The sequence below is a fragment of the Scyliorhinus canicula genome, chromosome 18 (genome assembly GCF_902713615.1).
Source record: "Scyliorhinus canicula chromosome 18, sScyCan1.1, whole genome shotgun sequence".
NCBI lineage: Eukaryota > Metazoa > Chordata > Chondrichthyes > Carcharhiniformes > Scyliorhinidae > Scyliorhinus > Scyliorhinus canicula.
Genome location: NC_052163.1, coordinates 95589128 through 95605987, shown reverse-complemented (window position 1 = coordinate 95605987; position 16860 = coordinate 95589128). Strand labels below are relative to the sequence as shown.

At 45.9% G+C, this 16860-nt stretch overlaps 1 protein-coding gene across 3 annotated transcripts in view; it reads right to left on the bottom strand.

Moving 5' to 3' along the window:
• The window catches only part of LOC119952956 (phospholipid-transporting ATPase ABCA1-like), a 216373-nt gene that overhangs the window by 156499 nt on the left and 43014 nt on the right, over positions 1-16860 (bottom strand). For all 3 annotated transcript variants that reach the window (XM_038776597.1, XM_038776599.1, XM_038776598.1), the window contains exon 5: positions 11035-11162. In XM_038776597.1, coding sequence (XP_038632525.1) covers positions 11035-11162 — 128 coding nt within the window. The remainder of the gene's footprint in view (positions 1-11034; positions 11163-16860) is intronic.

The window sequence follows — 16860 nt, the reverse complement described above, 5'->3', positions numbered from 1 at the left end:
TGAAGTAATATGACAATGATGAAATCACCTTGCAGCATGATGCCAGCGAGATAGGCACATTTAAAACCACGAGAAATAATTTCCTCACTGCTGAAGCGAGGTTCCACAATTTCAAATGCTCCCTTTCTTGGTTTCCAGCTGGTTTAGCTCACTCGGCTAAATCGTTGGCTTTTAAAGCAGACCAAGCAGGCCAGCAGCACGGTTCAATTCCCGTACCAGCCTCCCCGGACAGGCACCGGAAGGTGGCGACTAGGGGCTTTTCACAATAACTTCATTGAAGCCTACTCGTAACAATAAGCGATTTTCATTTCATTTCATATCAGGACCCTGAATCACATCATTAACATGGTTCTTACAACATGAAATAGCAATTATAATTGCATCAATATTTGTTCATATTTATGGTGCAAATCCAACAATCTGACACACAAGAGGTTGACTCGAACTTCCCTTCTTATGAGGTTGCTGATGGTACGGCACAAATGGACCAGCAGTTTGTGGCTATTTGTGATTCATGGCACATCTCTTCCACACCACAAATAGTTGTTTTTTTTTTTTTAAACACACAAATAACAGTTTGCACCCTGAATTCACCATTACTTTTCCAGCAATTTCTGCTGCTAAATAGAGAGTTAAGCCATAATTTCTAATTAATGTTAAGCAAACACAGGGTGTGTTCATTCAAAGATTTGCTACTCAGGCTGTAGACTATGACACTGAAAATGTTTGTGGGAAGGTCAACTGAGAGTCTACAGACCTTATAGTTCTGGCAATTTTTGCACTGGAGCGTTGTCTTTAAAAAGAAACAGACAGCTGTTAACCATGTAAAGTGACGCAGGAATTTACATTCAGCAACTTATGATGTTAGTTAGTTGGCAAACGTTCTTTTAATGACATTTCTATTTAAAATTAATGGCTGGAATTCTCCGTTTGGGCCACTTAGGGTGCGATTTAACGGAAAGGTTTCTTAGGGTGCGATCTACCCAAATGGGAACAGAGTCCCGTAGCACGTGATTAGCCAGATGATTCACGCCACTCGGGATATTTGATTTATGCCTCTATAATTGCCTCATCACCCAGGATAATTTCTCCTGTCATTGATCCTAATAGACCAACTTTTATAAAAGTTCTTACAATCTGTTCTTATACTTCTGGCTAGTTTGCTCATTCTACTTTTCTTCCTTTTTTAAAATCAACATTTTAGTTGCCCTTTGCTAGTTTCTAAAACACTCCCAATCTTCAGACTTCTTACTTATATTTGCAATATTGTTAAGCCTCTTCTTTTAATCCAATATTATCACTAACTTGCAGATTGACTCATGGATAGGTCTTTCTTGCAAAGTTTTGTTTCTCCATGGAATGCACTGTTGTTGGACATTTTGAATGGTTCATTTGAATGTGTCCCACTGATCATTTACAGCCATACCTTTCCGACTATTTGTCTAATTTACCGTAGCCAATTCTTCCCTCATACCCATGTAATTGGCTTTGTTTTAAGTTTAACATCATTGTTTGTGATTGGAGTATGTCATTTTCAAGTTTAACCTGGAATTCAGTGGTATTATGATCACTGTTTCCCAGTGGATCTTTTACTGTGATATTACTATTTAACCCTGTTTCATTACACAATACAAAATCTAAGATATCTTCATCCCAACTGGTTCCAAAGCTTATTGGTCCACGTAACTTTCATGAAAACATTCCACAAACTCATCTTCCAGGCCACTTTTGTCAATTTGATCGTCTGCGACTAGAATATTGAAGTCCCCCACAATTATTACATTGCCTTTGTTATAAGCTCCTTGATTAATTGTTTAATGCTCTGTCCAACAATATATCTACTGCCAAGGGGCCCAGAAACTATTGTTGTTTTATGATTCCTGCTATTTATACCCATACTGATTCTACTTCAAGATCTTCCGAGGCCAGATCCCCTCTACTCTCTTAAAGTCTTTATGCCATCCTTTACCATCAGGACTACCCAGCTCCTTTTCCATTTCATCTGTCTTTCTGGAACATTTGTGTATCCTGGAATCTTATCTACCTTTCCCTCACCTTTCTCCTCTTTGCTTCCCCCTTCCTCTCCCCCCACATCTACAGTTCATCCTCTGATGTTAGTTTCCCTGCTGTTTGACCTTTCACATCCTTTGCTCTCTCTGGGGACTGCCATTAGCACTCTTTCCCCTTGGTTTCTGTTACCATGAGCACCTGGTTTCCCTGGATTTCTGTGGCTATGCCTCATCTTTCATTCTCACTCCACACAGTATAAATATTTCCCACTTTCTCTGTCTGTTAGCTTTGACAAAGAGTCATCGGACTTGAAACGTTAGCTCTTTTGTCTCCCTACAGATGCTGCCAGGCCTGAGACTTTCCAGCATTTTCTTTTTCATTTCAGATTCCAGCATCCGCAGTAATTTGCCTTATATTTATTTCCCAACCCTGATCACCTTATAATCATGTATCTTTAATGGTGATTAGATCCAAATCATTTACCACTCTATCATTAGTTCACGCATCCTTTTGAGGATGATATGTGCATTCAGATAAAGATCATTTAATTAATTTATTTCTTACTGCAATGTCCTTATTCATTAATAAACATTTTTTGTTCAACTCTATCTCTTCCTGTCTAATTCTGCTTGTTCTTACCCACATTGCTGCACTCCTTCAATGTCTCAACTTCTCTCTTTGGATTTTTAAATCTTTCCACACCCAAACCCTCCCACCCAGTCCCTTGCTAGTTTAAATGCCTCCTTATGGAATAGGAGCCGTACTATCTCACTGACGGGATGATGGCACCGAGTGGCCAGTCGTGTATGCACCTGGCAGATGCAGAGAGGAGATGTGCACAGATTGATAAAGGGTGATTGGCCTTGATATTCATAGTAAAGAAATTTCATCAATATGCCTTGGACAACACATTATCATAGACCAATAATCTTTATTTGGACCTCTTTAAAAAGAGAACAAGGTAATCGCTCCCATTGCCTTGGCCTGGATCCAATGCTAGGCACTATTATTGTTGGCATATGAGTACACCTTCGAGCATTTCCCAGGAATGCAAATAGCAAATGTAGATGCCCTGGGTTGCGTACCACAGCCCACCACCCCTATCAGTGATGGATGAAGTAATTGTGACTAAATTTCATGGACACCCTTCCAGTATCCATCACACAGATCCAAAATTGGACCCAAATGGACCCTACATTTACAAAGTTCGCAAGGAGCTCAGTCTAGCGGCCTGGACCCAATGTGGACATTGAGAATATGTTGAAACAGTGCCCATTCTGCAAAGAGAATCAGAAGTTCCCGTCAGCGGTCTCACTGCACCCATTGGACTGGCCAGGGAGATCCTGGGTGTGAGTGCATGCAGATTTTGCCATGGGATCTATGTGTCTAATCTTAACTGACGTCCATTCCAAATGGATGGACATAGATCGGATGGCCTTCACTACTTCCAGGGCCATCACAGAGAGACTCCGACAGTCAATCAACACCCACAGAATACCAAAGGTTCTTGTAACGGACAACGGGACCCCATTCATCAGTCGGGAATTCCAGGCGTTTATGAAGATAATGGAGTGAAGCACATCTGGATGACATATCATCCATGCTCAAAACGGCGCAGAAGAAAAACCACAACAGTGGAGATCAGACAGGGTCTTTCAGCCGGGAGACATAGTCCGCATCCGTAACTTCGGAGACAGCTTCCCTTGGGTTCTGGAAGTCGTAATAGAGAAAATAGGGTCCGTATCATAAGGTCAAAACCATCAGAACACCTTCCAAAAACACGTAGACCACATCAGAAGTAGGTTACCCCCTACGGAGGAAACTACTCCTGCGAAACAGCACCCTCCTCATCCTTCATCCCAGCTTACAGGCAAGGCCCGATGGTCAGTCAGCAAGACAACGAGGACGGCTCCGAAATGGATGTAGAAGTGACAGGACCCCAACTGGAGGTCACGTGAGGAAGGGCCCCAGCAGCAGCCCTTCGACGTTCATCGCAGAAGAAACAATCCGCTACCCGACCAATCCCACTGACGGTAGACACATGGCCACATGCAAAGAGGCAAAGGAAGCCCCATTGTCATAAGAGCAAGGGAGAACATTCAGACTGGAGAGGGGGGGGGTGGGGGGGGGTTGGTGGTAGGGCTCCACGAGGACCACGGGCACCAATAGATCTCTCCGTGGGACTCATGGTTTAAGAATTTCCCTGGTAGCAAGTGGAGCCCCGCCCAGCTGGGACTGGTTAACTGACCTCTTTTTATACCCGCCCTAACCTGGACCGGCAGTGCTGGTTGTCCTGGTTTGGGACTCTGTTGCTTAAACTTTACCCTTCTGGTTTAAGTTGTATTTTCTTGGTAATTCTGTCTCCTGCTCTTTGCTCTCTAATTTTAAATAATGCTGGTGTTTTGTCACTGTCTTTAGCCTTCAAAGCTATGAGCTTGTGTAGTTTCTATTCTTTTTTAAAAGCAGGTTTGTGTTGCTATATTTAGTCAACTGCTGGAGGAAAGGCTGAGTCACTTCCTGTTGAAGAATATCAAACGTGAAGCACCGATAGCTATCTGTTGATTCCCTGCATATTGCACCCACAAGAGGTGTGGCTATACTCTCCCATCACTATTTACTGGGTTTCAGCTTAACTGTAGCCAAAATGATCAATGCTATATCAAGCCTAAGCTTTTAGGGTCTTTTTTTAAATGTTATTGTCTGGGCAAAGTTACCTTTATTACTGTTATTCCTCCTCATATTTTCCAGCAGGTTGCTGATTGTGCTGAGCTGTTATGTAATGTGGAAACCCATTTGTTCCATCAGTGGATTTGCAAAGGTTCTAATCTTCCAACCATGTCTAATATGAATGCAAGTTGATGGGCTGAGAAATTTGTTTCCACATCCAATACCACCACTTCAATATGTGCGAGTGATAAGAGGTGCTAGTAGCAGAGTAATATTAAAGCACATATGCAGCCGGACATTGCTTCAGGGACACACTTGGTACAAGGTGTGGGGTTGTATTGAAGCCCTCCACTGACCCCCTCAACTCTAATCTTTTCCAACTGGAGAAAATCGTACACGTTCCCCAGCCAGGCTGCACCCTCGGCGGTGTATACGACCTCCAATTTAGCAAGGTCCTTCGCCGGCAATTAGAGAGGTAAAGGCCACAATATCAGCCTTCTTCCCGTCCCGCAGCTCCAGCACTTCTGATACCCCACAGATAGCCACCATTGGGTCCAGCCTGACCTCAAATCCCACAATTTCAGATAACCCCCCAAACACCGCTTCCCAGTAACTATCCAGCTTCTCTCAAGCTCAGAACATGTGCGCATGATTTGCCGGCCCTCGTCCACAGTTCTCTCTCATCGGCCACCCCTTCAAAGAATGCACTCATCCTCACCCGGGTCATATGTACCACCTTGAACTTGGATCATCTCATCCTCACACCACAGACCGCAGGGGCTGGTTTAGCTCACAAGGCTAAATCGCTGGCTTATAAAGCAGACCAGTAGCACGGTTCGATTCCCGTACCAGCCTCCCCGGACAGGCGCCGGAATGTGGCGACTAGGGGCTTTTCACAGTAACTTCATTGAAGCCTACTCGTGACAATAAGCGATTTTCATTTCATCTCCCCCCGAACTCCTACTATTTGTCCTTGATCCTCACCACCTGTGCCAACCTCCTGCTGCCCCAACCGCCCGTGTATATCCCCAATCCTACCCTCTCCCAACTCATCTGGGAGCAGCTGTTTCACCAATAAGGTGGACTCCCACAACCTGTGAAATGTCCTCCACTCCTTTTGCACAATGTCCCTCACCTGCATATATCTAAATTCACTCCTCCTCGGCAAGTCAAACTTCTCCCGCAGCTCAACCACATTTCATAGATGAAGTTGCAAACTTCCCTTCCAAGTACAAGTCCTTCGCCTTACCAGCCCTGCCTCCCTCCACTTCCCATATATCCCATCCATCTTCCGGCTTAATCCTATGGTTCCCGCCTCTACCGCTAATTCCACACCCTGACTGTCAACTGTAGCACCGGGCTCTCCGTATATTTTTCCCAGAGCTAGTGGCAGCGGAACCATCACCATAGTCCTCAGACTGGACCCCTCCATGACTCCTCCTCCATTCTGACCCACTCCGCCCCTTCCCCCACCATCGCCTCACCTTCTTCACATTCACCGTCCAGTAATAATGCAGCAGGTTTGGGAGCGCCAACCCCTTTTCTGCCTCTGTAACAGGGCCCTCTTTACCCTCGACACCTTCCCCGCCCATATAAACACCAAAATCACTGTCTCCAGTTTCCAGGGGATGGCCTTAGGGAGAAAGAGCGATAGGGTCTGGAAAACAAACAGGAACTTTGGGCAGCATTATCATCTTTACCACCTGCACCCTGCCTGCCAGTGTCAAGTGTAATGTATCCCATCTCTTAAAATCCCCGCCAATCTCCTCCACCAATGTTGTCAAAATCCCTGTGCATCATAGTCCATTCCCTCGTCCCTCGAATCCCTAAATACCTGAACCTTTCCCTAGCTCACTAGCTCATTTCTAAAGCCATTGACGAACTCATGTTGTTTTGTGCCATATATTACATCTTTGAAAGTCTAACAGACTATCAGAAAATCATTTCATGCCAAACTTGTATGCTCATCAAGGAGAGCAAATCCTGACCTCATTAGTCTCAAATGGAATAAACCCACGTTTCATCTATGAAATGTTAGTTTTGGGGCCACAGTACCAAATGTTGTGAGGAATAGAAATATTCATGTGCAGCAGATGCTGCTCTTTAGAGATTCAGGTAATATATATTATTTGGGAGGATTCATTTCTACCTTGGTTCAAAAAGGCACTTTGCCTTTTGAATGAGAAGCCAGGAAATGATTTCTGTTGAAGTGAATATAAAAGATGCTATGGCACTATGGACCAGGAGTTTACTTGGCGTGCTGGCCAATTTCTCTCCCTCCATAGGACTTTTCAAATAAATAATTGGTCATTTATCTCATTGCTGAATACCTGACCTTCTGGAGCACAAGTTGACGGTGACATTTGGTGACATTTATCCAGTCATCTCAAAGTAGGACTGCGGACAAGACTTTTACCTTGCCTTTTATGGGGTGTAGGCTGTCCTTGTCGACCGCGTAACCTGAAACACACATTTTTCTCTTTTAAGGCAAATGCCTGCATGGGAGAATCGCCGGAAGACTTCCTCCCAATTTTACAGGAGTTCCTTCTCTGGAGATTGATGCAGCGCCCAGGTATATTGGTACCCTTGACAATCCTTGAGGGATGTTTTCCATCACCCTCTGGAAAATAGCACACGCCGAAGATTCTCCGAAAGGTAGACGAGCATATTTGAGTACCTTGTGGATATTAATAGTGAAGTATCTTAGGGCAGCACTGTGGCGCAGTGGGTTAGCCCTGCGCAGAGGTCCCAGGCTCGATCCCGGCTCTGGGTCACTGTCTGTGTGGAGTTTGCACATTCTCCCCGTGCTTGCATGGGTTTCACCCCCACAACCCTAAAAGATGTGCAGGGTAGGTGGATTGGCCATGCTAAATTGCCCCTTAATGGGAAAAAAATAATTGGGTACTCTAAATTTTAAAAACAAAATGACATTTTCCAGATGCCAAATCAAGTTCCAGCTGGAGGTATGCATGGCTCATATCTAGTTTTGTGAATATGTGACATCCAGACAGTTTTTTTTGTATTGGTCCATTTGTGCATGTCATGGGGTATTGGTCTGGGCAGAAGGCTCTGTTGACCGTCATCTTATAGTCATTGCAAAGCGGACCGCTTTGTCAGGCTTCAATACTGGGACAACTGGTGCAGCCCATTCTATAAATTGTACCAGGTGATTGATGCCTAGGTTCTCCAGTCACTTTAATTCGAACTCTACCTAGGTGAGTGGGGCATAGGGGACTGGTCGTGCCCTCAAGTACTTGGTGTGGGCCTCTAGGTCTGCGTAGATTTTTCTGAAGCCTTCCTGGAATATCTCAGGGTACTTCCCTATGACTTCTTATAAGTTGCTGGTGCCCATTTGAAAATTTGGATGCCAATCCAGGCAAATTTGTTTCAGCCAGTCTCTTCCCAAAAGGCTGGGTCCTGGTCCTTGTACTACTATTCAGGGGAGTCGGACCATCTGCTGCTCATATGTGACTGGGGTTAGGGTAGTCCTTTGATGGGTAATGGCTTCCATGTGTACGTGGACAGCCTGACCCTGGTATCTCGCAGGTCTAGGGGAGAAATGCCCGCCTGAAAGTCTGTTCCCCTCTAATGGAGACGGTGGCTCCCATGTCTACTTCCAGTCCCAGGAGGTGACCGTTGACCTGGAATTTGATCTGGATTGAGGCCAACGTGGCAGCAGGCATGCAATTCAGTTGCATTAACTCGTCCTGTTCGGGCTGGTTGATTTGTAAAACCCTGGCCTGAATTGGCTTTGTCGTCTGACCTAGACCGTACACATTCTGCCAATTCTGGCAGCCTTGCCTTGGGCCTGCCCTACAACCACAAGTGCAGCAACTCTGTGATTGCTCTTCATAGTTCTTCAGGAAAGTTTCCCATCCGTTCTGGTGTCTCATGGCCGTCGGCACTTGTGGCCCCAATAATCTCTGTGGGGTTTTCCCTCCGACTCTCAACCTCCTCAATTTTTCACTTTTTATTTTCTTAACTGGAAGGAGGGTCTCCAAGGCATCCCGTCCTGCCCTGCCTGCCTCAGCAGCACTCTCCTCTCCCAGTGTGGCTACTGAGGCAGGCAGTCCCAAAAGACGTGCGGTTAGGTAATTTGGACATTCTGAGGAGTAGTGGCTCCATTCAAGAGTTGTAAATTTGATGCCTGGGGGGGGGAGGGAATTCTCCCTCTGTGTACCCGAACAGGCGCCGGAATGTGGCAACTAGAGGTTAATTGCAGTGTTAATGTAAGCCTACTTGTGACACTAATAAAGATTATTATTTAGCGACCAATTAAACACCTTTTTGGTTCAATACAGCCACGGAATAAGACTATATCACTACAGCCATTGCAGATGTGACTAATTCATGATAATAACAATAATCTTCATTATTGTCACCAGTAGGCTTAACATTGCAATGATGTTACTGTGAAAATCTCCTAGTCGCCACATTCCAGCACCTGTTCAGGTACACAGAGGGAGAATTCGAAATGCCCAATTCACCTAACAAGCACGTCGTTCGAGACTTGTGGGAGGAAACCGGAGCACCCGGAGGAAACCCACGCAGACACGGGGAGAACGTGCAGACTCCACACAGACAGTGACCCAAGTGGGAATCGAACCTGGGACTCTGGAGTTATGAAGCAACAGTGCTAACCACTATGCTACCGTGCTGCCCGATTTGTTAAAAAGATGACCTATATTGTTGGTATATTTCGCACATTTTTCTTAATGAGAGCTTCAATGTAAAATTACAAAGCTAAAGTTAAGAATAATGGAAAGTGGTACTTTGAGAATATTGAGTCACAGATCGTTTAAAACTTCCTTAGAATGAATTTTTTTTTTTTTTTAAATTGTGCACTGAATTTGGTGTTCTATAAAGGTGAAAATCAGGGTACAGAACAGCTGTCATGTTTCCCCATACACCAAGTCACTGCACTTCAATGTAATTCAATTATAACAATGAATTATCTTTCATACAAGAACATGGACAGAACGTTCTCAAAATTTGTCAGTGTCAGGTTCAGACTGAAAACCGACGTGCATCACTCCAGATGCATAGCTGGGTTTTCAGACCAGATTTTCTGCCACTAATCTGGAGACGTGGTTTGTGTTCACTCAGGTGGGGTGGGGCCTGATACAGCTGGCAAGGTTGGCTCCACAGAGATTGGGGCAGCATCTTTAAAGGGTGTCCTGACCTGCGCTGTAGGCAACACAGCAAGTAGCACTGTTGCTTCACAGCTCTAGGGTCCCAGGTTTGATTCCTGGCTTGGGTCACTGTCTGTATGGAGTCTGCACGTTCTCCCGGTGTCTGCGTGGGTTTCCTCCGGGTGCTCCGGTTTCCTCCCATAAGTCTCGAAAGACGTGCTGTTCGGTGAATTGGATATTCTGAATTCTCCCTCTGTGTACCTGAACAGGCGTCGGAATGTGGCGACTAGGGGCTTTTCACAGTAACTTCATTGCAGTGTTAATGTAAGCCTACTTGTGACAATAAAGATTATTAAATTATTATTAAGAATAAACTTTATTCCACCCTCCAAAGCACTGGAGCAAACTCCATTATGCAAATATCGGGGCAGCCCACCCCAAGCATCGGGGCACATCCCCTCACAGGCATCAGATCTTCACAACTCTTGAATGAAGTCACTTCTCCTCATCTTAAACATAAATGATTGGCCCCGCATCCCGAGACTCTGTCCACTTTGCAAAGTACTTTTTTGATATGTGGCGCTACACAAATACAAGTGTGCTACCACTTAGAATACACAAATAAAGAGTAACAAGTGACAGCCCAAGCTCAGAAATCCAATCACAACCTGACTGGAGGTCCTGGAAAACAACATCATTATTCTAACAGCACTTCACACTCAGGCCACGTTGTGTAGAGCCGAGGTTTTGTTTGCATTATTGATCTTCAATTTCATTTGAGCGGATCCAGCTCTGAATTTCAATTGCTGTCAGTTTACAATGGTCTAGCTGAGAAACCATCAGTTTGCAAAGACACCCAATTTAATAAAAAGAATTGATGGAAGTACACAATAGATTTACCAATATGTAAAACTGAAAGAAAGACAAATATTTCTCCTTTTGTTCTTTTAAAAAAAAATTAAAACCCGAGAGCTCATGCAACCTTTTGGTTAAAAGCCACAGGTATTTTATCAGAGAAGAATCAAAGCGATACAGGAGCAAAATACCACAGATATGGATCTGGAGACAGTTCCTCAGGAAGGAGCTGTGACTATGAAGAAATTAAGCAATACTGGAACAACAGGTAACATTCTTGAATAAGGCACGAATAGGGATACGAAGGAAATAATTAACAAGTTTTTGCATCATCTCAAATAATACATTCAACGAAACAAAGCACTCATACCAGACAGTGGAGGGCTGTTTTCGCTGAACTTTTTCAATGCACTGATGAGTTCATGAATGCTGTGAAGAGTGTGATCCTGGGTCGCGTGAAGTAGCACCTTTTGAGCATCAGAAAGCAAGCGAGAAACACTGCACAGACACAGGAGAAGAAAGTCACATCCATAAATACTTGTGTTCCTTGTTTAAAGGGTGAAACAAAATGTCAAAGTGGTCTCATTCCTCCTACCTTTAGCAAGGGAAAGCTTTTTTCCCTCCTGAACTGTCAGCACTGTTAAGATACAAAAAAAAGAATCTTTCTAGTGCTGGTGAAGGCCATTCGGCCCATTTAATCTGCACCGACCTTTTGAAAGAGCACCATAACTAGTCCCAAATTCCTGCCCTATCTCCGTAACCCCACCTAACCTGCACATCCTTGAATAAAAAGGGGCAATTTAGCATGACCATTCCACCTAAGCTGCACATCTTTGGACTGTGGAAGGAACCAGGAGGAGACTCCACAGTTACCCCAGCTGAAATTGAACCCAGGCTCCTGCCGCTGATGCGGCAGTGCTAACCACTGTGAAACCGTGTCACGGAGCATTAGACTGGATCTCCGGATTATTGATCCAATGACAATACCAATACACCGCCATCTCCCCTTCAGACACCATAATATCTCAGTCTTGTAACAATACGGTTTTCATTGAAAACTGTCAATTATTTTTTCTCCTGCTCTCCAAATATGTCCATTGTTACTAAAGTCAGGAGGAAAAAAGTCTGGCACTCCCACACTTTTATCCCATCTTCTCACACTTTCATTATACTGCTGTATTAAAAATTACTCACTAAAAGTCAGCCCAAATATAACAGAATTCTTCAATTGCCTTATTCTATTAACATGCTGTACTTCATTCTTTAATTTCACGGTTGATAAAGGCAGCATTTAACTGAGTCATGAATCATAGGTAGGGAGAGTTGGTAAAGAGTGACTGGTTAACTAGGTATGGCAGTAAGTAAATAGCGCCCCTTTAACCCACCCCAGTGCCAATTCAAGCACAGAGATCAATGAAGAATGCCATCAAGCTACAAGTTGAACATGAACCACATTGCATCTTTCTCCCTTATTCCAATTCATCATTCTGGAAAATGTGGATGAACAAGAATCCTGGCTGACTTTCTTTTACCTCCCACATCTAGGGGAGGAAAGACCATTCCCAAAGCCCCTAAATGCTCTCGCATTTTGAGATCAGCTAACTCGATACAGAGCAGTAATCAAGCTTGGGACATTCACTGTGTGTGGCTCAGGAAACTCAGAGGTTTACTTTTGGTGTTGCAAAAGCCTTTCAGCAATTACTAACTTCAGCGATAGAGTGTTTATTTATGTTGTTGCTTTCCGTTATTTGTCCCTGGGTTCAGCATTCGTGGGAGGTGATTAGCGCGATGGGGTGTGATGAAATGAAGCCTGGGGAAAAGGAGGCGTGCGAAGAATGCAAAATAGCAAAAGAGAGCGTTGGTAATGATGCAGGTGCCCAATGTACCAGGATGCTGAAATGAATGCCTCCTGCTAATCACAGTGTGGCTCTGGATCTCTGTTACGGAGGTTTCTACTTGGCCGGATCCACATTCCAGTGCGAACTGAAAACTTGGCTTTTAAGCTGTGGTGCACTGTCTAATCATCTCCCATTCAAACAGAGCATGCCACTGACCTAAAATTGGTGCTGGGAAGCAATGAGACCAGAGAGAGCTGAAATTAATCATTAGATAATATCAGATGAGGATAGCCCACCTAACTTAATTCAGTCAAAAAAAGTCTTTATTGCTGAATCCAATTGGTTCTCAAATGATTCCAAGACTTTCACCTCAATTATTCCGTCTGGAAGCCAATTCCAAACATTGATCACTTTGTATGAAGAATGTTCCGCTTTAATAACCAAATCTACTATTGTCTGTATCCCCTTGTTCTACCCTCCAATTAATTTAAGGGTATACTCTGGATTAAACGTTTCTATTTCATTGATACTTTTATTCACCTTTTAAGATCACTCCATCAAATGCTCATTTTCAAATTGCAAAGTCTAAGTGCCAGACTTTCAAGGCCCAATGGGAGTGGGACTAGGCAGGTGGAATCAGGGGAATGGTTTAGCACACTGGGCTAAATCGCTGGCTTTCAAAGCAGATCAAGGCAGGCCAACAGCACGGTTCAATTCCCGTACCAGCCTCCCTGGACAGGCGCCGGAATGTGGCAACTAGGGGCTTTTCACAGTAACTTCATTGAAGCCTACTCGTGACAATAAGCGATTTTCATTCATTCATTTCATTTCCTCCCACTGGTAAGTGTGCCAGTTAGCTGGCACAGTCCCATCTAGAGCCATTTTGAAATAGGCTGGGTTGGGTCAAGGTGACTACTTGGCCACAAACAGCAGGTAGCCACCAAAGATAGCTAAGGGGCCTATTGAGTCAACTGGAATTTTCCAGTTGGCAGACAGGGTGACAGATGGACTGTGACCACCTTTTTGAGAGGCTGCCGATACGCCATTGTGGAGAGCCTCTTATTGGGCTTTCAGTCCCGATAGCCCATCTTAATCGAACAGCGAGTGTGCCACCTGCCCATTATTTGGCCAATATTACAAAAAAAAACATGTTGGGTGACTATTCCCAACCTGTTGCAGGGTTGGGGCCCACAATTGATCCATACAATGGGGTCCAAACCCCAAACTGATAATTCAGCTCCACAATCTCTCGAACCTTTCCTCATATCTCAGACCCTTACAATGGAGGTCAGTCTCATAAGACCATAAGAAATAGCAACAGGAGTAGGCCATTCAGCCCTTTTGAGCCTGCTCTGCCATTGAATAAGATTGTGGCTGATCTAACACTCACCGAGTCCACTTTCCTGCCTTAACTCCGTAACCCTTAATTCGCCGATTAATTAAAAACCTGTGGATCTAAACCTTGAAAACGTTCAAGGACTGTCTCCACAGCTATCCAAGGTAAAGAATTCCAAAGATTCACCACGCAAAGAAGAAATTCTTCCTCAAATCCGTCTTAAATGAGCCCCCTTTATTCTGTGATTATGCCCTCTGGTCTGACACTCTCACACGAGCGGGAACATTCTCCAACATTTTCCCTGTCTAAACCCTGAAGAATCTTATGGGCATGATTTATCAAAAAGGTTTCAAGTGCCATTTGTGGCAGGTTTATTGGGGAGCTCCCACCAGTTCTGCGGCAAGTTCCCCACCGCTATCTAACGACACTTAGGGCGCAATCTACTGGCTGGTGACGTCGGCGGGATGTTCCGGTCCCACGCCGGGCATGGGCTTCCCGTTGATGAGGGGTGCTGTCACCGGAAAATCCCTTTAACAATGACAGGGTTGGTAAATCCCACCTTTAGTCACTTGTCTGTACCCTGGGGAGTTTCTCTCCAGCTAATCCACACTTAGGCCGGGATTTTGCGGTCATGCCCGCCGCAAGAATGGTCACGGACGGGACGGGGATCATTTAAAGCTCCGTTGACCTCCGGCGGGAATTTCACATCTCAGGGCGGACATGGGGCTACTGGGTTACGAGGATAGGGTTGATGGAACCATCAATTCAGTGAACACGTGTAGTTGGATCTGAACAGAGGCTTTAATACACTTACAACAGAGCCAGTCTATTCGTCGTTGAACTTCAGATGAACTGGCAGGATGGCTCTAAGGCACTGATCTTTATACATCGGTCCCAGGGGGAGGAGTCCTGGGCGGAGCCAAGTACAAACTCTCGCATACTCCCAGAGCGACTCCCCCTGGTGGTCGGATAGTGCAACTGCACTTACAATGGTGGATAGTGAACATATATACACCTGGAGTTATATTGGCAACTATATACAGCATTGATCTTACAACGGGTAGATAACGAACATATACATGGAGTGATATTGGCAACTATATATAGTGTGAATCACATTCACCACAAGGGTGGAGGTGTGGGCTTGGGTAAGGTGCTCTTTCCGTGGGCCGGTGCAGACTCGATGGGCTAAATCGCCTCCTTCTGCACTGTAAATTCAATGATTCTATGAAAATCCCGCAATTAGAATTTTTTTCTGCACTGCAGGGCTGAACTCGGAGATCAGGTCACCATTTTGAATGAGTGCCCCGATCTCTAAGTGAGCTTACACCCCCCCACCCGTGGGCAATGTCACTCCCCACACACATGAGCATTACCCCATCCCCCCAAGTGAGGACACCCCGCTATGGGGTCCCCCCTCCCCCCAATACAGACCCCCACCCCCCATTACCTCTGCAGCCTCTCAGAGTCCCCTACTTACCTCCCCTAGACCCTCCCCACCATTTATATCCCGCTCCACCCCTCTTTCATGGGCATTGCCTCCCTCAGGCCCTAACCCTTGGCAGTGCCACCATGGCACCCTTGCGCTGACATCCTGGCAGTGCTCCTGAGAGTGTGGCAGTGCCACCCGGGCACCTTGACAGCACCTGGGTGGCAGTGCCAAGGTGCCCACTTGGCAGTGCTAAGGTGCCTACGTTCCAGGGGGAGAGTTAGGGAAAACTGTGAGCTCTCTCTCCTCCACCTTCACCCCATTTTTATTTCTATCAATTTATTTCTTCCATTATCTGTTTTTCCCCCACCATTGTCCACCCCTTTCCCCACTCCACTTGGGCCAACTGTTCCTGGTTGGTCTTTGAGATGCTGCTCACCTTTGCTCAGTCAGTCACGCATTATAATCTCTTAGCATTAATCGCTCTCATTTAAATTCCTTTTGTCTTCTGTCCTCTACATCTTTGACTATCTTAACCTATAGCTGGTTCCCTATCCCCCCCCACCACTCCACACCACCCCCCCCCCCTCTCCCCCCCCCCCCCCCCCATCTGACCCCCTTTTCCAGTTCTCTCCAGGTTTGACAAAGAGTCATCCAAACTCGAAACGGTAGCTCCGTTCTCTCTCCACAGATGCTGTCTGACCTGCTGAGATTGTCCAGTACTTTCTGTATTTGTGGTCTCACTGGCACCTTGTACAGTTGCAGCAACACCTCTTTACTTTTATACGCCAGCCCCCTTCAAATAAAAGCCAGCATTCCATTTGCCTTCCCTATTACCTTCTGCACCTGTATGCTAGCTTTCTGGGTTTCATGATCCCCCAGGTACTGGTTCCAGTTCTTGGAATTTCTCTCTCGTCGTTTGGTGAATCTGACTTGAGCTCGGCACAGTTTGATCAGACAACTTCCCCATGCTTGTTTCTATTGTCCTGGCTGCACTCGTTCAGCATTTATTCCTGATGCTCTGCATTGGTTGGATACACAGGGGGTGGAATTCTCCGCTCCCCACGTGGCGTGGGAGAATCGTGGGAGGACCTCCCGACATTTTTTTACACCCCCCTGGCGATTCTCTCCCCCCCCCCCTCACGGCGGACGGCGATTCTCCGAGCCCGATGGGCCGAGCGGCCAGCCCTTCACACCTGTTTCACCACGGCAGCAACCACACCTGGTCGCTGCATTCGTGAAACGGGCGCCAGAAGCCCGTTTGGGGCATCTAGGGGCCCGATTGGCACGCGAGCACCACGACTGTGCTCGGGAGGGGACAGGCCCGCAATCGGTGCCCACCGATCGTCGGGCCAGCGTCCAAAACGGACACACTCTTTCCCCTCCGCCGCCCGGCAAGCTCAAGCCGCCACGTCTTGCCGGGCGGCTGAGGAGAAAGACGGCCACCGCGCATGCGCGGTTCGCGCCATCTGCGCGATGAAGTCACAATGAAGTTGCCGGTTCCAACCCGCGCATGCGCGGATGACCTCACAAATGCGCCGGTTTTTGCGCGTCATTTCCGGCGCAACCAAAGACAGAGGCCCGCTCCTAGCC